The sequence below is a fragment of the Bidens hawaiensis genome, unplaced genomic scaffold (genome assembly GCF_021521415.1).
Source record: "Bidens hawaiensis isolate Kalapana, Puna unplaced genomic scaffold, B.hawaiensis_p1.1 tig00005823_1, whole genome shotgun sequence".
Classification (NCBI taxonomy): domain Eukaryota; kingdom Viridiplantae; phylum Streptophyta; class Magnoliopsida; order Asterales; family Asteraceae; genus Bidens; species Bidens hawaiensis.
Genome location: NW_027491384.1, coordinates 1,250,275 through 1,272,267, shown reverse-complemented (window position 1 = coordinate 1,272,267; position 21,993 = coordinate 1,250,275). Strand labels below are relative to the sequence as shown.

The window sequence follows — 21,993 nt, the reverse complement described above, 5'->3', positions numbered from 1 at the left end:
TTCCACATGTCTGTCACACCCCAACCTACGGCGGAAATGCCGGGGCGGACTGATTGTCACAGCTCGTAAGGTTACTATCATGCAATTATTTAAAATTCAAATATTTATTTATTTAATTCAAATAACACCATTATTCATTACAAAAAGAAATCCAAGTAAACAAAACATCAAATAATTCAAATGAACATTTAAAGTCTCAAAATAAACTCTTCTAACATAAGTCCTTAAATATTCTAAATCCACACTTCACATCAAACGGTAACCTGCATATGCGTGAAAATAATATAGTTTGTCAACACGAGGTTGAGTGAGCAACACACCAGTTCAGTTATACATATATAAAAATACGTAGCTGCAACGAGTCAAATGAGATTAACAAATCAACCAATGAGCAAATAAAATGAGATGTCGAAAAGCACAAGGCTATAACGACTAGCGTATGATCATACTATTTCTGAGATTATGCCGGACCTCTCCGAATGCGGTTCACATTGAGCACATAAACATATAGCAAGTATGGCATGAGATTAGTTAACACATAAGACAACAATTGCAGTTTTGTGCATAGATAAAGTGTGAAAATAAATTAAGTTACGCATATGTCCCCAAAATAATATGAAAACGAGTAAAAAAAAGGGGAATGTGGTACTCGCCTCAAAGATGGACGAGGATGATTAAGGTAGAGAGAATGAGATAAAGAGGATCACGCGTAAACGTTAACGCCTAAGAGAGTAAAGGATGTGATTAAAAAATAAGGATCTTAATTATGACGCTAGTTAAACGATAACCAACATTATATTTATTTAGTGATTTAATATTTAAACTATTTCTTTGATTTAAGAAAATATAAAATACTATTTTTAGTTTTTATAAATAAAGTTACTATATATATATATATATATATATATATATATATATATATATATATATATATGTATTTATTAAACGTTAGTTTTTGAGTATCTTTATTTATATCTATACATATATATGAATATATATATATATATATTTATGTATATATATATAGGATGAGTATCATTACAGAACTGTTAAATTATTTAAGAACTTGAAGGAACCCTTGAAAACAAACGTTTTTTATAAAAAAATTTGTATGTTAATGTTCTTTGAGAGTAGTTTTTATCATTTTTTATATCTATATCTACAATTACAATTTTGAAAATTAGTTTTTATACATATCTATGTGTTTGTTTTACACCTATGTAAATTTGTTAGTACATAAATTTTTCATGTATGTAAACTTGTGAATAATATATGTAATCAAAAAATTTATATAAAACATGATAAAACTACTCTTAAATAATGTTAATATATAAAAAAAATTAAAAAATTGTTTAGTTTTTAAGGGTTCCTAACAGTTCTTAATTTTTTTAGAGTTCTTAAATGATACCAACCTTATATATATATATATATATATATATATATATATATGAAAACGAGTCTTAAAATATATGTAAACGAAAACGAATATTAAAAGGTTGGTTTTTAGTTAAACAACTTTGTTTAATCATCATCATTATTATTAAAATGAATTTATTGATTAAAAAGGTTTAAAAGATCACTTTCCAAAAATAAGGGGGTGCAGGAGGTTCGAACCCGAGACCTCCGCCCCACGTTCCCATAGGTTAACCAGCTGGGCTACCCAGCCTTATGCAACAAAACTCATTTCCAATCAAATAAGAACACCAGCTGATTATCCCCAAAATGAAAGAACAAACCCTAGTATCGGGTTTGATGTATTCAGACATAATTGATCGAATTAATTATGGGGTTAATGAAGAGTATGGGTTCGTGATTCAAACAAAACCTTTAATTACCTTGATTGATGAACAGAAGAGGGCGAACGAGTGCGGAACATGGCCGGCTTGAGAACGCGATGAACGGGTATTAACAAGTTAAATGAATTCAATTATATATAGGGGTATTGTCGGCGAGTAATCAAGGAATGATTTCACGAAATTAATTGGAATAATAACAACGATTTCTTGTTCATCCGCGATTTAGGGTTGGCGGTTAGAATAAACAAGGAAAGACGAATCAGTTTGACGTTATTTACTTAAATTGATTGTCGGTCAAACGCGTTTAACGAAAATAAACGATTTCCAGATCATTATATTGTTTACAAAAATGATTTACTAGCCAAAATTGGTGATTCTTTGATTCGGGTCCAATAAAACCCGATTAACTATAGAAATGGGTAAAACGAATTATCCAGTTAAGAATATGGGTTATAACAATATTTGCAGCTAGGACCCTAAGGTTTGATGATGGACACAGTAAGGCTTAAACTTTATAGTTTGGGCTAAAAACGTCATAATTAACTAGTTTAAATATAAATATAATAATGATTTATAACTCGATAAGTGCGGATATTATTAATGATAAAGCCTGAACCTGAAAGTGGGTCGGGTAATGGTTACAAATGAGAAAGTGGAAAAACCCGAAATGTTCCATTGCCCTAGTTGTGAAAAGGTAATTCAAGCAATGGTGAAGATGATGAACAAGAAAGATGAGATTGCAAGAATGAAAACCAAAGAAGTAACAAGCTTGAAGATGTTGTTAGGAATTAGTTGGTTGTTGTTCTATGTGTATGTTTGTGTTTATTGATTAGTTGCTTAGATTGTATTTGTAGAATGGGATAATGTAATCTTTGTTGTTGTGATTCTAGTTTATGTTAATTGTTTAGAGTTTGTTGTTTCATCTATTTACATGATTTTTGTTGCAAATTATCAGTCATGTTGCAGCCATGATGAAATTGAGAATGATGAAGTACATTTGGGAAAGCATGAGTTGGAGACGGATGTAGGGCAGTTTGACAGCAAGTCAATTGGAAGATAAGGAGGGTCAATTGGATGAAGATGATTTGATGGCTTGTTTGGTGGAAGAAGATGAATTATTTAGACCAAATGAAGAACATGAAATAGATCCGGGTGATGATTATGACCCCGAGGTTTTAAAAGCTGCAACTTACGACTATACTATTGAGATGGAGGAAGATTACTATCATGATCCATATGAAGCTGTCCTTGTGTGGGACTCTGACTAGTCAAATGATGATTGTCATTGAAAGTAGCATTGTACTTGGTTTCTAGTATTGTTTGCATTGGTTTGCATTTTAATTATAGTGTAACGTGTTACTTTAGTTTAACTTTATTTTGAGTTGAAAGCATTTGTCAAAAAACCATCACAATCAAAATACCATACAAACCATAGTTGTCAAACAAGCTACAAGTTTTAAATTGTCTTTAACACAAACCTACAACACATGCTACAAGTTTTAAATTGTCTCAAACACAAACCATCATAACACACACCATCAAGTTGTCTCAAACACATCCATAACACAGCTTTTAATAGTCTCAAACACACCTTGTTGACTTTATTAGGGTTAACTTGGCTGGGGAGCTCCTTGAGAAGACCAGATTTGTTCAACTGTGCTGGTTTACAAGTCCTAATGTTGTGTCCATATTCTCCACATTTTTTAGATTTATTGATATGCCCCACCCTAGTTAGTCCGCCTCCTGTAGAAAACACTTGTTGGACCTCATCTATTGTCGTTTTCCTTTTCTTGTTAGCTGCCATTTTTTTCTTCTCACCCAGTGCCTTCTTCCTGCTCTTTTTCGGCCACCCAATCTATGTGAAAACATAACAACTAAAGTCAAACTACTTAGAAACTCAACAAATTTTGCACATAACATGCCTGATTATGATGTTTAGGTGGAGTTAATGATGTTAGGCATTCTGATGGTGTCCACATATCAGGGCTTGGGATGGGCATATTTGGTGCTTATACACTTTCTTCCAAGTGTCTAACCATACAGCTTCATCAACCCACTTTTCTAGTGGACCCACATGCATGTTATTTTCTACCATGTCAAATAGAGCCGCAACCCCTGTTTACATGGCATACTTGTCAAGTCCCACTTCATGCATGTGCATGTTCTTTTGTTCACATTCACAACACATTGGCTTCTCATATTTTTAACCTATCAACATAGTAACATAGTCACCATATTAACAAATGATGGTCATAATATCATACTAACACAAATAATGTTACCTAGTAAGTAACTTCATCCACCATACTGACAGTTTATTTTCTTCTGCATGTATTTCATCCCATGCTTTGGTTGCTTGTGATGTTAACGGGCCCTTGGCAGTTGCTTGAATTTTCCTCACATTCACAATCCTCATTGTCATATACTCTATAATATACCTTAAACATGTTATGATAGGCTTGTCCCTTGCTCCAACAAGTTGCTTGTTAAAATATTCACATCGGTTGTTTAGTAACATATCACTTTTTACCCTTCTTGAAAAATGTGATCTTGACCAACTTTTAACTGGGATTTCATTAAGTCAGAGCACATATCAAGATTTGTTTTCTTAATCTCCTCCATAGCCATGTTGAAATATGGGACAAAAGTGGCAAAGGTTGCCCTATAAAATAAGCCTTTATACAAATCTCCCTGCTAGGTCTGCCTCAAGTTCTCATGGATGTGCCTACAACAAAACCGATGTTCAGCTCTAGGGAAAACTCTCCCAACAGCTTGAATGAGTCCATATAACATTTTCATGTACTATGAGCTTGAATGCTCAGCTCTTAGCTACTGAAACATGGATTTGATGTTTAGCTGGATTTATTTCTTCAAAAATTTGGCAGCTATGTTCGGGGTTGTTTCTAGCACAGTTTCAATCTCTTTGGCAATTGTTGACATTGTGTAAAAACCGATAGATCGAATTTTTAAACACTCTAGTTGGTTGAGAATGGTCTTCACGCACCACTTATCCTGAAGGGAGGTTCTTGAGATGTGCGTATATACTCCAAGAGCAAGTGGGTTTCATTTTCCTTTTTTTTCATTGGTCTTTTCTTCAGTTGTTAAATTTAACCCCTCACTAGCAACAAAATTTGGATTAGTCCCAATCATATCACCCTATACCTTAATGGCTCATTCTTCTTGTTATACAAATCTCTTCTACCATGAAGAGCATAACTCTTAGCCATCTCATTCAGTGCTTCATTTGTCGGTATTAATTGACCAATTAAAAGGGACACTCATCATTACTCCTTTTTTTTCTCATTGAACTTCCTTAAAACACTATTTAACACAGTCATGCTCTCATCATCCGAGCTCTCATAAGTATCCATGGATGGATTTACACCATTTCCATCACTATTATTATCAACTTCTACCTCCTCCACATCATAATCGACAATAGCTTTATACAATCTCATATCAACTTCTACCTCCTCCACATGTGTTTGAAACAGTTCCCACTTACCATACAAGTCTTCCGGATCGCTATAGTCACTTTCTAGCCTAATACTATATGAGTCGGCCTCTATTTCAAGTTTCAATCACTTTCACGGCAACCAATTTGAACTCCGATTTGAAAATTACGGGGGGAAACAACGTATTTTGGGTAAGAATCGTTAAAATGATTTACATAAAACCTAATTGCAGGGATATAAATGATCGATTATCTTTAACGTGGTCAAAGACGGTATTACCCCTGGCCATAAACGGTCAACACACGTTTGAATAACGGTATGAGGCATAATGGGCCCGCAGAAAAAAGAGAATGGTACAATACGCGCAATTCATAATCAGTGGTTCAACGTGCTCCCGCCCATATTACATATGGAGGCAAATCATAATTTTCTATACATATTATTTTCACGTAAAATGTAGTGAAAAGCAATATATTATCATACCCATGAGATGGTTGTAATATTTTGACTTGACTTTAATGTTGGCTTCAGAGTTTGGCTTGGGTATTCCCCTGGGAAACCATACCACCGACTGCCACTTAACAGTCGTTGTGGCACCACAAGAGCAGAACTCTCCGGTAGGGGTGTACATGAAACGAACTGGACCGGACGAGAGCATGTTCGTGTCCGTCCGTTAAGAATTTGACGGACAAACGGACGGTTCACGAACACTTTACCGAACAAAAATTCATGTTCGTGTCCATCCATTAAGAAATTGAGTTTGTCCGTGTACGTCTGCTAATATTGTAAATGAACGTTAACAGACAATAATGGACAAACAAACACTATTGAACATTAATGGAGAAACAAACACAAATGGACATTAATGGACAAACGAACATGTGAATATTAACGGACAACAAACACTAATGGACAAACATAAACAGTTACATATTAATTCCAAACATAAATCCAAACAACTTCACATACAAATTTGGAAATACGCCATATAATATCCAAATATATTTAACACTTAGGGTATGTTTGGTTGGAGGCAATGGAATGAAGAGGGAATGGAATGAGAGAAGTAATGAAATGAACAATGGAATGAAATGAATCATTACCATTCCTTTGTCTTGTTTGGTTAAACTATTGGAATGAAATAAATTATTAGTTAATGTTGTTTGGTATAAAGAAATTGTAGGAATGAAATAGAAATAATAAAAAAACACTCTTATCTCAAAGTAAATTTTATACAAAAAAAAACTGCATTGGAGAGGGTGGTGGTGGTAGCTCCGGCGACGAAAATAGTGGTGGCGACGGTGGTGGTAGTGGTGGTCAGGCGGCGAGGGCGGTGGTTGTGGTGGTGGGAGGGGTGGCGGTGGTCAAGCGGTAGTGATGGCTATTGTAGGGTGGCGGCGACGGTGGTTGAGGTCAGGTGGTGGTGGTTAGGCAGCGAAAGTGGTGGTGGTGGTGGTGAAGGAAGTGGTGGTGGAGACGACGACGGTGGTGGTCAGGTGGCGGCGGCGGCTGTGTTAGTGGTGGTGGTTGCTATTGTTAGGTGGTGGTAGTGTTGAGAAAGTATGATGAAGGAGAATTGGAATGAAAAAAAGAAGGGGGTGGAATGAATGATTTTGATGGAATAGGATTTCATGTGTAATGGATTATTTCATTTCATTGAGTAACCAAGCACCACTTTTTTCAATCCTATGTAATGAATCATTCCATTCACCCTGTGATTACTGCATACCAAACGCTACCTTAATATATTAACAAAAAATGGATCACTATAAGAGACATCATACATATCTAGAAATACAAAAGTGTGATTAATAACACTAGAAATTACACAACTAAATTACAAAACTGGATAGATCTAAACACTTATAATACCGGACGGACGTTACCGGACGTAATTGCACGACACGACCGGACGTTCACAAACACTATCAAATGGAATTTTTTTGTCCATGTCTAGTTCGTTTATTAAAAGGACGAACATAAATGAACTTCTTGCCGACGAACAACCGGACGTCCGCCTTACAGCCTTACTCTCTGGCGTAACAGACGATGGGACAAAAACTCGGGTGTGCGCGAGGTTCAAACTGACAACCTTTGCACAAGGCTTAGCTCAAAAATCCTTCATTGCCAATATCCATACAAAATGACACAAGTGAGAATCAAACTTGAGTCTCCATTGAAGAACCCAAGCCTCCTACCACTAGGCCACAAGTGAGGGATGCCCATCCAAGAGACATCTCATATATTCATGCTTAATTTATACTAAAATTAAACAAGTCAAGATCGTCAACCACATAAAATTGAAATATTTTTTTTAATCTATATAACTTTCATGTAAAAAAATTACATAAAACTTAGTGAAAAACAATATATCATCATACTCATGAGATAGTTGCAAAATCTTGACGAGGGGCTAGTTAATCGTTCTTTGGATAAAATTGGTCAAAATTGAAAATATTATAAATAAAATTCGGATGCATATATATACAGATATTTGAAAAATTACATATAAATTATAATTTAATTAATCTTGATTAGTTACTAATCCCTACTTTACCACTCGACAAACGCTTAACGATTTCTACAACATACTGACAAAATGAAAATATATTATCAATGTGCTGAATTAAATAATTAACATTATACACACACACACACATAGGTATTGGATCATTTCAGAAGTTTTTTTACAGTGAGAAGTGCGAGAAGTGAAGGTGTAACTTCATTAATCCATAATTTCACTCCATTTCTTATGTGTAGGTGCGTTGTGTAGGTGCATATGTATGTGTGTAGGTACGTATGTTTGTATATGTGTATGTATGTTTGCATGTGTGTATGTACATATGTTTGAATGTGGTTCGGTACATTTATATGTTTGTAGGTAGGTTTGATTGTGTAATTAAGACATAAATACAATCAACATACATATATGTATATAACATCATATGAAAGGGAGTGAAATTAGAGATTAGTGGAGGTATACATTCACTTCTCGCAAGATCCATCATATATATATATATATTAAATAGCAATCTATGGTATGTGTGTGTGAAACACTATTCATTTTTATTGGTACTTTTCATGCATAAAGTACAAGTGTCAAAGCTTATATTTATCATCCTATATGTCTTTATCTTCAACCAAATTAAAATTTTATGGTTGTACTATGCAAAGAAGAAGAGTTCTTGAATTTTAGATTTAAGGGCTGTTTGGTTCATTCATATCTGAATGAGTCAGGTTTGAATGAGTCTCTGTTCCATTCAGCAACAACAATAAGTCTGAGTGATTCAGACATAATTTTAACCATTTAGATGTTTTTATGTTTGGAACCAAACAGTCTGAAGTCTGAATGAATCAGATGTTTACATCTGAATGGTTCCATTTAGATGTCCATTTAGATGTAAACAAACAACACCTTAGATGATGAGTTTGTCCTTTTTTAAAATAGTGAAATGGTTAAATGAGTTATGCGGCTTCTTTTCTATTTTTCGTTTTAGGTTTATAAAAACAGAATTGATTTATAAAAAGCTAAGGGGCAAGTAATACTTTTATTTTTTATTTTTGTACATTTCAATTCTTTCTTTTAAAATGTAAATCTTTATTTATAAATAAAGAACAATAAAATTGGTTAATAAATTATGTGTTTTTACCTAAATTACGGATACGATCACAATGTTTTCATCTCAATCTAATTTTTTATGAGCTAACACTTAACACACGAGTGCGTAGTTAGAATTTTTACGTATGTCTTTCACCTTGATTTAACGATCCCATCGTAACATGCGGGTTTGTAATCTTTAAATTTGAATTTGAAATTTGAAAAGAAGCAATATAATATAATACAATATACGAAAGAGACCCCTGAAGTTGGACCTAATTGCATCCCCACTAACTGACTGAGATAAAGGACAAATCCCAAATAGATCTGTCTATCTGTTTGTTACAGTCACCAACCCTAACCGGAGTTACAATCTTCCGGCCGCTGATCGGAATATTCTATTTGTGGTAATAATTGCTTATCACAACCTGCATTTCTGATTCCATCTCCGTTCAACTCCAAAATTCGTCACCGGATTGCTCACCGGAAAACGATTTTGAACTCTCCGATTGTTTAATTTTAATCCGGCAGGTAATAATATCTCTTTCATTTCAATGCCGGACCTCAATTGAGAGGATCTGAGTTCATAAATTTAGATACAATTGACGCATAATTGTAAATTGGAGAAGTTATAATAATAATAACAGTTTTCCGTTTCCGACGATGTCTTCGGAAGTCAACGGCACTGAGTTTGACGCGGTTAAGAGTGAGTTTATTTACAACGGCGATGAGTCACCGGTGCCGGTTTTCATTCCGACTCTAGAAACCGGTGAATCGGTGCAAATGCCGCCTGACGAATCTGTAATTTCTTCGGGTGATCAACAAATTTCGTCGATATCATCTCCGGTGACGTTAGAAAGGGGGAATGGCAAATTGGAGAGGATTATTACGCAGAATGGCGTAAGGAGATCACCGAGATTGCCTCCCCAAGTTGAAGGCACCACCAATGGATCAAAGTTAAAGAGGATGACACCGAGTTCTTCTGATAAGAAACAGAGTAAGCGAAAACGAGTGTTAGAATTTGTTGGAGAACCGGTTACTGAAAATGAAGCTCGAGAACGGTGGGGCTGGAGATATAAATTGAAGGTATGATCCTATGCTAGTTAGTGATAGTGATAGTGATAGTGATAGTGATAGTGATGTGTTTATTAAATGTTGATTTAGATGATGTGTACTTTTGTTTATGAATAACTATAACTAGTATGTTTGGATCATATCTTACATTGTGCCAGCTGGCATCTGATGTGAAACTGCTCAAGAGTTATTTGTTGTCTTAATCAGTCAATGAAGTTCCTTGTTTGCCAGACTGCTTGATTTTAATGAAATGTTGATATATTTTGTCTTGTGATTCTGAGTACACGAGCACTGTTAATTCTGCAGGATCAAAGACGGAACGGACAGAGTGGGATATTAAAGTGAGTGGGATTCTTATGTCTCATAGTTACTTTGGTTCTTTCGTGTTATTGTGCTTTATGTTATCTCAGTTTGGTTTTTTAACATTGAATATGATCATGATGTAGTGCTGGTGAAGAGGATGAAGTGCATGTAAACATTGTATGTCATTACCTTCAAGCTAATGTTAATGGATGCATTTTCAGTCTTGGAGATTGTGCACACATAAAGGTATCAACTTTCTTAAACATCTTTCCTGCTACTATGGCTATTAACATGAACCGTATTGCAGTTGTTTTGTTAATAATTTCATTTCTTCATGTAAACTGTCATACCCAAATATTATATCATTCAGAAGCAATGCTTTGGCTTCCATGTAAACTATATTTTATATTTTTCTTTATATTTGCTTGGTTTTTCACTATATTTTCTACACAAATATTGGCAGTTAGCCTTTTTGAGTTTTTTCAGTGGATCAATGAATCAGTTTTAAAAACTCATACAAGAAATACAAGAGTGAACAAGTCACTAACATGCTTCATTTGAGACTAGTCATTATCTCCAGTTCTCACGTGGTCCATCTGAGGCTAGCGCTTGTTGATATCGAAACATAAGAGTTGGATTTGATTTTATATCTTAAAAGGAAAGTGATATTTTTTATGAATTGGGAAGCATCAAACAGTGAGTTTTTAAAAATGCAGTTACAAAGAAGATATCTAAGCTAAAATAATATCATTCATAATGGCCAGTAAATATGTTGCTTACAAGTGAGTGGAAAATTTACCTCACGATGTTTTAAAAACCGGTATTTTACTCATACCAGATTGGGTTAAAAAATGGTATAACCGGTTGAACCGGAAGGTTCGACCGTTTGAATAATTTACCCTATAATTTATATAAACGCAACTTTCAACTCAAAAATAGCCTATAAGTCCATGATTCAATAATAAAAATAATCAAAACGCTAATTCATAATAAAAAATAATACAAAAGTACTTAATTTTAAAACAAAGTTTAAAAGATAAAAATAAAATAAAAGTGTGCAATAGGTTTATGACATCGTTTAATGGTTTACTCATTTTAATTTTATCTGTGAGGTTAAAAGTCATTTTTAATAAATATGGACCGCAAAAAATATCAAAACTCTATTGTGCTTAAAACCGGTATGCCGGTTTAAACCAGTATTTTTAAAAAAACCGGCGGTTCGATGCTCTAATAAAGCGCCTATAAATACCGAGCTCTAAATACCGGCTACCTGTTCGAAATCCAGGATAACCGGTTCAACCGCCGGTATGAACCGGTTTTTAAAATACTGCCTGACGATAAGATCCATCCATTGAACACAATACAACCATAATTCATGTTACCATATTAATACCATGTTTGGAAATAAAATCTGTCCATTGAACACAATACAAACAGAATTCATGTTACCATATTAATACTAAGTTTGGAAATAAGATCTGTCCATTGAACACAATACAACCAGAATTCATGTTACCATATAATACCATGTTTGGAAATAAGATATGTCCATTGAATACAATACAACCAGAACCCACATTACCATATTAATACCAAGTTTGGAAATAAGATCTGTCCATTGAACACAATACAAACAGAGTTCATGTTACCATATTAGTACCACTAGGATAGAGCCCGTGTGATACACGGATAGTTAAAAAATACAACAAAAAACTAAATTCAATATATACATAATAGCACACCTTATGGATTCATAAGCTATAAATATTGATGAACGAAATTTTACAATTCATAAATCTCTAAAAATCTCTTTAAATACAATATTGGATAGTGACCCGTGTTATTAGGAGAAATGCTAAGATCATTACTTTTAAAGGCTAACTTACAACATAATAATAGAATATTTAATGAAATTGTATATACACATTCATTTAGAATATTATTAGGATTTCTAAATATAACATAATTGATTGACTTGATAAGATAAGAAACTGCTTACATGTCATTTACTTGGCATCCTATGTGGATGCCCTACAAAAATGACATGTGGAAAAATCAGCTTGCTTTAATAGTATAGTTAGATTAGATGTTTGGAAATAAGATCTGTCCGTTGAACACAATACAACCAGAATTCATGTTACCATATTAATACCAAGTTTGGAAATAAGATCTGTCCATTGAACACAATACAAAAAGAGTTCATGTTACCATTTGTATAAAAGGTAAACATTTGCCTTATATGCATATTCCCTATATATCTATTATATTTAGCTTGATGACAAGGTTGAGTACTGACATAGACATCAAAATCTGCCTCAAAGAACAGAGATAATTATTCGTGAACAAGTTCCTATATGCTTCTATCATAATGATTTTGAGCAATGTTTTTTCAGGGTGAGGGAAACCAACCACATGTTGGCAAGATTGTAGAATTTTTTAAAACATCAGATGATGAAAATTATTTTAGAGTGCAGTGGTTTTTCAGAGCTGAAGATACGGTTAGTGTAGTTTAATGCCATTATTCACAACACTTTTTTCTTGTGAATTTGTTAAAATTTGTTCTTTAGCTTTTGTTTTTTGTGTTTTTTCTTCCAACTTTTTGTTACCCAGGTTTTGAAAAATGCCGCTGCTTTCCATGACAAGAAGCGCTTATTCTTCTCCACTTTAATGAATGACAACTTATTAGAATGTATACTTTCTAAAGTGATAGTAGTAGAAAAAAATCCAATGGTATGCAATCTTTCTTATCTTTTTTTTCCTTTCTAATCCTCAACAATTTGAACTTCCCAACATAATTCTTATTTCTTTGCTGTCATGAATGTTCAAATATTGCATTTCGTTTAGTTTTTGTTTGTAATATTTTTAATTGCTTGCAACCATTGCAGCTAGGTTTCCGATCAACATCTATTCAGCCATCTGATTATTATTGTGACATGGAATATTCTGTAAAGTATTCAACATTCCGCTCCTTGGTGACTGGTAAGAAAAAAAAAGGGTCATTTTGTTACCATATCACTTACCTAAGGTTTCCGGAAATGTACTCTATAAACTATATAAGATAGCAGATAATCATTTGTGGAGTATTGGGTTAAGATGTCAAATGCCAAATGTGATATCTTACGACTCCCCTGTTTTCAGCAGATGATATCAAGTGTCTTTTATAATATTTCTGTTCTAGAGTACACCAATCTACTTTTTTTGTAATATTTGAAAATATCTGGAAGATAAAATATATGATAAAAACAAAATACAATTTTTGTAACACCAAGCAAACTTTGTTGACAATCAAAGCTGCTAGAAGGGGCCAGTGCCTGGTGCTCCATCGAGGGATTAGGTTGAGATCTGTCAACAGCATCCTCAAAGAGTTGGACCCTTAGCCCGGTAATGGCTGTTTTGCTCTGAAATAGTACCTGATTTGTTAAAATAGTCTAACTCTAATATGTCATTAAAAGTTTAAAACTGTAATGCATGCTGTTCATGTCTAGATGTTGGTAATATCATCAACATAACTTGTCAATTTTAGCATGAAATTTAATCATCTTTAATTAATTATGTGCAACTGTTATATTTGTGATCTTATTGAAATTGTGCAGGTACAGATAATTTAATAGCAAGATGTGATTCGACCACTGCAAGTGGCCTTGATACTAATAATATGACCACGACTACAACTCCATTAGACGTAAGTGGTGAAATATACAAAAGTGAACTGGCATTGTTAGATCTTTATGCTGGTTGTGGTGGAATGTCAACCGGACTCTGTCTTGGTGCCAAACTTTCTGGTGTTAAACTTGTGACGGTAACTAATACATTCCTCAAATCCTATTTGAAGCTGCTGTTAATTTTGCTTAATAATATACCAGTTTTTTTTTTCAACAAAAGAGATGGGCAATTGACTATCACAAGTCCGCATGTGACAGCTTGAAACTCAATCATCCAGAAACTGACGTGAGTGTTCTGACTAGATATTATATTAATATCCATTACATGTTTGATTTTTTATTCTTATTAATATCTTTTTATAGGTTCGACATACAACCGCAGAAGATTTTCTGGAATTATTGAAGGAATGGGAAAAACTATGCAAAATATATATTTTGAATGATCCTGATAGAATGAACGAAACCAGCTGTGTTGATGAAAATGAATCAATAATCAATGAAGCTTCCTTATTGGATGACGTGGCTCCTGGAGAGTATGAAGTTTCAAGTCTTGTTGATATATGTTATGGAGATCCCAGCAGCACAGGCCAACATGGGTTAAAATTTAAGGTACATTGAAACATGCTCTCAGTTCTCACTAGTAGCATGCTAGTATTGTTTCTTGATAAATAATTCATTCAGCTGCATTATAATTTGTAGGTGCGTTGGAAGGGTTATGATCCAAGTGATGACACGTGGGAGCCAATTGAAGCGTTGAGGTTTTTATTTGCATTTATTTGTAATAATAAATTCAAGATTACAACTATTTACATGTTCGGTTGTTTATATTTACCCTTCACAGTGATTGTCAAGGTCACCTACAAAGTTTTGTTAGAAACGGATACAAGTCCAAGATATTACCATGCCCAGTGAGTCGTGTTGCTAAATGTTAGATTACAATCTTAATCTCATCTTTAGACTATATGATAGTTTTTGTTATCTATTTCAGGGCGATGTGGATGTTATATGTGGGGGTCCACCATGCCAAGGGATTAGTGGCTATAATCGCTTTAGAAATACTGATGATCCACTAAATGATGAAAGGAACCAGCAAATAGTTGTCTTCTTTGACATAGTTAAATTCTTAAACCCTAAATACGTGTTAATGGAAAACGTGGCTGACATTTTAAGATTTGACAAAGCTTCTCTTGGAAGATATGCTCTAAGTCGTTTGGTTCATATGAATTACCAAGCAAGACTTGGGATCATGGCTGCTGGTGCATACGGTCTTCCACAATTTAGGCTGCGTGTTTTTCTATGGGGCGCTCATCCAAATGAGGTAATTATATACATTCATAATTAACTTCTCACTATTTTTTCTGTTATTAAATCAAACACATTATATGTTTGTAGAGACTACCTCAATTTCCACTTCCCACACATGAAGTTATTGTCAGATACTTCCCTCCAGCTGAGTTTGAGGTGCCATATTATTATTTTATTCGATTATAATATGACCATGCTGTTTTTTATGTTTGTTTATTCTTGTTATATAATTCTTGTAATGCAGCAACATACAGTTGCTTATGATGAAGGTCAGCCTAGAAAGCTTCAAGAAGCCATTGTTCTCCGTGATGCCATATCTGATCTTCCACCTGTGTTTATTTCAACTTTACTTGTTCATATTTATATGATTCTTTTAAGTAACTCGTTAATGTAATTTGTTGTTTAATGCACAGGTTACAAGCCATGAGGTTCGTGAAGAGATGACATATGAAATGCCTCCAGAAACCGAGTTCCAAAAGTATATTAGGTTAACAAAAGATGGTAATGCCTATAGAGTTATACCTTAACAAAGTTTACTTTATTTATCATTTATTAAATAATATTAAGCTGTCTTCTTTCTTGTAGAAATGACTGGTTCTGCCCCAAAAGGGGTTACCGATTGGAAAACCTTGGTTCTCACTGATCATCGACCTTACAAGTTGTCTGAAGATGATTTTCATCGTGTGTGTTATATACCTCGCAAAAAGGTTAAACATTTCTTGATCATGTTCATGTTTTTAGAAATCTTTTTGGTTTCTAATTGTTCAAGATTTATAGGGAGCGAATTTCAGGGACTTCCCTGGAGTAATTGTGAGGGATAATTCGGTTTATCGAGGTCCTGCAGAAAAACAAGTGTTGCTTCCATCCGGAAGGCCGTTAATACCAGATTATGTTTTCACTTTTGAGAAGGGAAAATCCAAAAGGTTTTATATATTCTCATATGCTACTTTAATTAATACCCTTTTTTAGAAAGTTTATTATATTCTAACGTAGTAATGATTGTATATGTTGATAGACCATTTGCACGACTATGGTGGGATGAAAACGTGCCAACTGTTGTAACATTCCCGAATCTCCACAACCAGGTACTTCCTCTATGTGATTTTATGTAAAAAAAAATATAAAAAATATGTTGATTCAGTTGGTAACTTTGTGAAATGCTACAGGCTGCTATACATCCAGAACAGGACCGAGTCCTTACTTTGCGAGAGTATGCAAGATTGCAAGGCTTTCCTGACTATTATAGATTCTGTGGCACCATTAAAGAAAGGTAAGTTACGTTTTACTGTTTTAGTAATAACAACTATTCTTGGGTTTTAAGTTTTATAAAACTACATGTTCATGTTGTAGAACTTTAGAACTTTATATCTTTTTATCCTCTTTTCCTGCCTTAACCCCTTGAAGGTCGAGCATAAACTGCGTTTACCTGGTCCCACAGGTTAGGGTTTGGGGTATTGGTGCATGAAACCGAAACAGCTGATCTGAACCAAAAAAACCGAACCCAAACATAGACCGACGATTCAGTTATGTTTTCGTAAAAACCAAAATTTTGGTTCGGTTCGGTTTCGGTTTTGTATGCAACTAAAAATGCGAAAACCAATCGAGTTTGTGGATTTTCTTTATTAATTTTGAAGTTAACTAATTTATAAGAGTTTAATTAATAGTGTAACCCGAATATCGTAGCCCAAGTGTATAATAATACATGGTAAAACCGAAAGCTAATCGAACCCAAACCGAAAACTAGAAAAACCAGTGAAAGTTGGTGGGACCAGTGAAAGTTGACTAACGGTTAGCGGGGATTTGAGGTGTTGGTTAGCATGGTACTGGTATTGAGACCCGTGAAATATCATTAATGGTTAGCATGGTACTGGTGAAACCCGTAAAATATCATTAATGGTTAGCTGGGTGTTGGCGGGGGCCTTGAAATTTACGTAGTCCTCACGGTTACGAAGAAAAAAAATATTCAAATCATCTTGATTCCCATATTGTAAATTTTGTTTGGTTCAGTCTGAATAAAGAATAAACGGAAAAAAATGGGAAAATTTCAGGTACTGCCAGGTGGGAAATGCTGTGGCGGTTTCTGTTTCAAAAACTTTAGGGTATGCCCTCGGGATGGCGTTTCGGAAATTAAGTGGCGACGAGGCGCTCATGACTCTACCGCCTGATTTTGCATGCCAAGTACCGCCACATGATCAGTTGTAGAAACCGACGCTGCATTATGACTGACCCGTTTTCTTTATCATACTCCAAAAACTGAATTAGCATGTTGTTGTCAACCTGTCATCCTAATTTAGACTGTTGGTTCAACGGTCACTAGTCATACAATACCAAATAACAAATTGCAGGTTAGTTTTATTTAAATCTGTGAAATATCACAACTGTTGTTGAAACTGTTGGCAATAATTGAATCAAAGACACAAGAACCATTGGATTTTGTTAGCTATTATTGTTAAGAATGGTTTCATGCTAGAAAATAAGGTTTTGAGTTATAACAGGAAAGTCTAAACTGGCCGATGAATGGTTAGGTTTGTCTTTGGATAGATTGGGCCAGGTCAGATCAGTAGCAGTTTAGAATGGGTCGGGTTGAACGTAACCAACTTGACCTGCTTATTGGTAAATTAATTTGTTGAATTTACAATGTATACATGGGATTGCAAGAAACCGAAGAAAAAACAAACATCAAAATGTATGGATTTTGAGAAAACACAGACTTTAACACATAGATAAAGTATTATGATCTTTAGTGAACATTTGGACGAAACTTGCAAGCGGTTTTCAACTCCTCAGCTGGTGCTGAGTCACCTGCAAACCCGTTATCGACCCATGCGGAGTATCCACCGGCCATGTTTTTAACGTTCTTGTAGCCCTACATTGACACAACCCATGCAGTAAGGTATATAATTGATATACCATTTGTAAGACAACCGTAATGAACAGCAGAAAAGAATGAAACATACTGCATTAAGAAGGTCCACAGAGGCTTTAAGTGATCTCCCTCCACTGTTGCAAGCCTTTAAAGTACAGGTCATTTAGAGAGTGTCAAAGTTATTATTTAATATATATGTTTATAGATGCTACGAGAGGCGTGCCAAATAATGGAAGAAACGTGAAAACAGGTTTATCAATGTTTTTGGTTCATTACAAACGACCAACTTATTGCAAGAAAAAGAATAAAAATAAATAGTTTAATTGTTTCTATTAATGGTTTTACACTGATTTAACATTTTTACTATTAATGGTTCACATTTAAAAAAAAATCACTTTTTACGTTCAATCGTTATCTTCTTTTTAAATACTTATTTGCACATGAGTATGTTTGGTTGGAAGTAATGGAATGAAGAGGGAATGAAATGAGAGAATGAATGAAATGAACAAGAGAATGAAATGGATCATTACCATTCCATTGACTTGTTTGGTTAACCTATGAGAATGAAATGAATAATTACTTTATGTTGTTTGGTATCCAAATAAAATTGTAGGAATGAAATAGAAATAATAAAAATATTCCTATTCCAAAATATATATTTTTTTACAAAAAAAAAAAAAAAAACTGAAATAGCGACGGTGGTGATGGTAGCTCCGGCGACGAAAACGGTGGTGGTGGCGTTTAGGTGGGGTGATTGTGGTGGTTGGGGTGGCGGTAGTAGCATTGGTAGTGATAGCGATGGTAGGGTGGCGGCGACAATGGTGGTGGCGATTATGGTCAGGTGGCGGTGGTAGCACTGGTGGTAAGTTGGCGGAGGTAGCGGTGACAGTGACGGTCAGGTGGTGGTGTCGATGGTAGTGGTGGTGGTTGTTGTTAGGTGGTGGTGGTGTTTAGAAAGTAAGGTGAGAAGAATAGAATGAAAAAAAAGGAGGGTGGGAAATAATAATTTTGATGGAATAAGATTGCAGATGAATCCATTCCATTGAGTAACCAAACACCACTTTCTTCATTCTCACGTTATGAATCATTTCATTCTCGCTGTCATTCTTGCATACCAAACGCTACCTTAAGGTTATATATAGAAAATATACATATACATGATTTGCATGTTCCCACATATGACTTACACATGCGTAATTCCTATAAATATAAAGGAATTTTGTTATGTATATATATTTTTTAGTTAAGAGAAAACGAGTAAACATTGCGAGTTTACTTTTTAAAATTGAAAAAATGAAGGTTTTTTTATTTTAATTGACATACATGTCTTTTGTGTTCTCCCTTACATTTTTTGATAGTAATTGTGTTTTTTAAATTTATAATTATAAATTTTGTATATCACCTAATATATATTAAATAGCTATTCTATCATAATAATTTTATATATTAGAACTATTAAGTAAATATATCTTTAATATATTAACTAAAAATTATGTAAATAACATGCTCGTTTAGACTATTGAGCCTAGTCTAGCTTGATATGAGAAGCTTAAGTTTGGCCTCGGACTTGTTTATTAATTGAGCTTTATAGAGGCTTGATCTCGTGTAATCTTGGCTTTACATGATTTTAACTAGTCTATCTATAGTAGGTTATAAGCTTCTCGACTCATTTGCACCCCTAAATTCAACATGTATAAACACACAAGTTAAGATACCAAAAAAAAGACGTACCACGACGAGTGAATCCTCCTTGTCACATAGAGCTGAAACCTGAGCCAGAAATTCAGGATTTTTAACCCTTCCTGAAAGTTGTCAGTTTTAACAAACTATGAAGATATTCATGTAGATTACAAAACCAATTAATTACTATTTGTTGACAATATAATACATAAACACATGATCTCTTGATATAATTGGCACCTTCTTGTGTGATGAACATGTAAGGGATATTCAGAGCATTTTCCACGTGACTCTTGGTGTATTCTTCATTTGTTCTGTTAGTTTTTAAAAGTTTTTAAATAAAAAAAGTATACAAATAAATAAATAAAATCAATATGGTACAATTTCTTATGTTTTGTATAGAACACCATTCTCAGACCGCCCAATAGGTCCGTTTGAATACTCTTGAATCGGCTTCATTTAATGGTTGGACCGGATTTTCAATTTTCGCAAATTTTTTCTCTTAAAAATTTACCGGTTCATTAGTACTCCACTTTTCTTCAGTCAACGCTTTATATTTTATAAAGATAAAAAAGTACGTTTCACATTTTTTAAAATTTTTATTTATATGTATATATATTTATATTATTTTGAATTAATGATGGTACCGTTTTTTTAAACCGGTTCAACCAGTGAGACCGTAAGACGCTCGTTTTGATTAAATGTCTAGTTATGAAAACATTGATTTAAAAAGCTTTTAAAACTATGGAGAATATGAATTTTTTTGTTATTTGTGAAAATTGAAGTCGTTCATAAATGGTTTTTTGCATCTTCTATCACTAACCTGACATCAAGATACCGGTGACCAGAGTTAAGGAGGTCTTTAGCTGCATGAACATCGACTGTGACCACATCTTCAACACTAATAAACCATCAAATTAAACACAAAAAATCAAGTGTTCATGAACCAAACACTAATAAAAGAACACATAGACACCCTAGCGAGCGATGCACACACACACACACAAAGCAATCAAAACAGGATCTAACCTCTTGGTGGCATGCATGGAGTTGAAACCTTGATGAATATGGAATAATAGCTAATGCTTTAATGTATTTGTAGCAACAACAGTTGACTTTTATAAGAGCAAGTAGACTTTTTTTAAAGGGTTTCAAAAACATTATTCACCTCAAAGAGTTGACCCTAGGTATTTTATTTGCAGCTTAAATGATAAGGCATGAGCTTGCTAAGTCTATTTTTTAAGAGGTGTTAAGATGGTGGAGGATACATTATTATTGTTAATATTTTCATTTCGCACATTCACCACAGTTTGTGCCGAAGGTTGGTTCAGCTTGGTACCAACTCTATTAATTAAACACAGTTCTTTAGTTACTAGAAAGTAATTATAAGACGAATAAGAGATTCTACGTTACTTCATTGTATCTTCAGAGGCGACTTACCAGGAAAGCATATGCATCATTCGATTAAAGGGGTGAGGGAGAAATTATTACGGACTGAAACCATTGCAAGGTATGGGACTTGTCCTTAACCGTCACGTTGTTGAGTCTGCGGTAGTCCATACACATTCGCCATTGCCCGTCTTTTTTCTTAACCAACACTACAGGAGCCGCAAATGAGCTTTGACTGTTACGGATAACCCCGGCATCTAGGAGCTCACGTGTGGTTTTCTCAATGACGTCCTTTTGTATGGCGGGATATCTGTATGGTCGTTGGCTTATAGGTGTGGTGCCTTCTTTCAATGGAATTGGTGATCAAATGGCCGCACCGGAGGCAAGGTTTTTGGCATTTGGAAAACATCAGAGAACTCATGCACCACCTTATGCCAAATGCATGCATTCTTGTCTTGAGCTTGATCACATACCACCTTTGATTGAAACATAGGTTCGGCCGACCTACCAGTGAGTTGAAGACTAAACATTTGTATGGAGCCATCCTTCGAATGTTTCTGAAGTAACTCTTCAACCTTCTCTACCGAGCAAACCGAAACTTTGTTATTTTGCAGGCCTTTTAATTCACATGGTCTACCCTCGATTTGAAACTGCATGGTCATCTTTTGGAAGTTCCAAAGGATGTCGTGCAAGGGTAGGAGCCACTGGATACCCAAAATCATATCATAGCTTTCGAGGGAAATAAGCAACACCTCTGTGCTAAACCAATGGCCTTGCATGGACCACTGAAAGTCTGAACAAACTTGGTTGCAAACAAGTTTCATACCATTCGCCACACTTACGTTAATCGGTGGGATATCTCTAA

The 21,993-nt window shown here is 34.5% G+C and overlaps 2 protein-coding genes across 3 annotated transcripts; one reads left to right on the top strand and one right to left on the bottom strand.

Moving 5' to 3' along the window:
• The first annotated feature begins 9,465 nt into the window (after window positions 1–9,465).
• LOC143630794 (DNA (cytosine-5)-methyltransferase CMT2-like) lies at window positions 9,466–17,855 on the top strand. Of its 2 annotated transcripts, none has more exons than XM_077099709.1 (20): window positions 9,466–9,935; window positions 10,230–10,264; window positions 10,370–10,472; window positions 12,620–12,724; window positions 12,837–12,956; window positions 13,112–13,205; window positions 13,820–14,025; window positions 14,109–14,174; window positions 14,252–14,497; window positions 14,588–14,646; window positions 14,730–14,796; window positions 14,877–15,206; window positions 15,281–15,349; window positions 15,438–15,524; window positions 15,607–15,694; window positions 15,779–15,900; window positions 15,971–16,116; window positions 16,209–16,278; window positions 16,360–16,463; window positions 17,242–17,855. In XM_077099709.1, exons 1-20 carry the CDS (start codon window positions 9,513–9,515, stop codon window positions 17,393–17,395), a joined length of 2,694 nt encoding a protein of 897 aa, XP_076955824.1. In that variant the 5' UTR covers window positions 9,466–9,512; the 3' UTR covers window positions 17,396–17,855. The 2 variants fall into 2 exon arrangements, with proteins under 2 accessions (XP_076955824.1, XP_076955825.1); XM_077099710.1 differs by having other exon boundaries at window positions 9,468–9,935; window positions 13,838–14,025.
• A 34-nt stretch (window positions 17,856–17,889) lies between these two features.
• LOC143630795 (protein HIGH ARSENIC CONTENT 1, mitochondrial-like) lies at window positions 17,890–21,197 on the bottom strand. The gene is made up of 6 exons (XM_077099711.1): window positions 20,769–21,197; window positions 20,563–20,640; window positions 19,980–20,053; window positions 19,791–19,861; window positions 18,151–18,204; window positions 17,890–18,059 (listed from the first exon to the last, which is right to left on the bottom strand). Exons 1-6 carry the CDS (start codon window positions 20,783–20,785, stop codon window positions 17,934–17,936), a joined length of 420 nt encoding a protein of 139 aa, XP_076955826.1. The 5' UTR covers window positions 20,786–21,197; the 3' UTR covers window positions 17,890–17,933.
• Window positions 21,198–21,993: the final 796 nt, after the last annotated feature.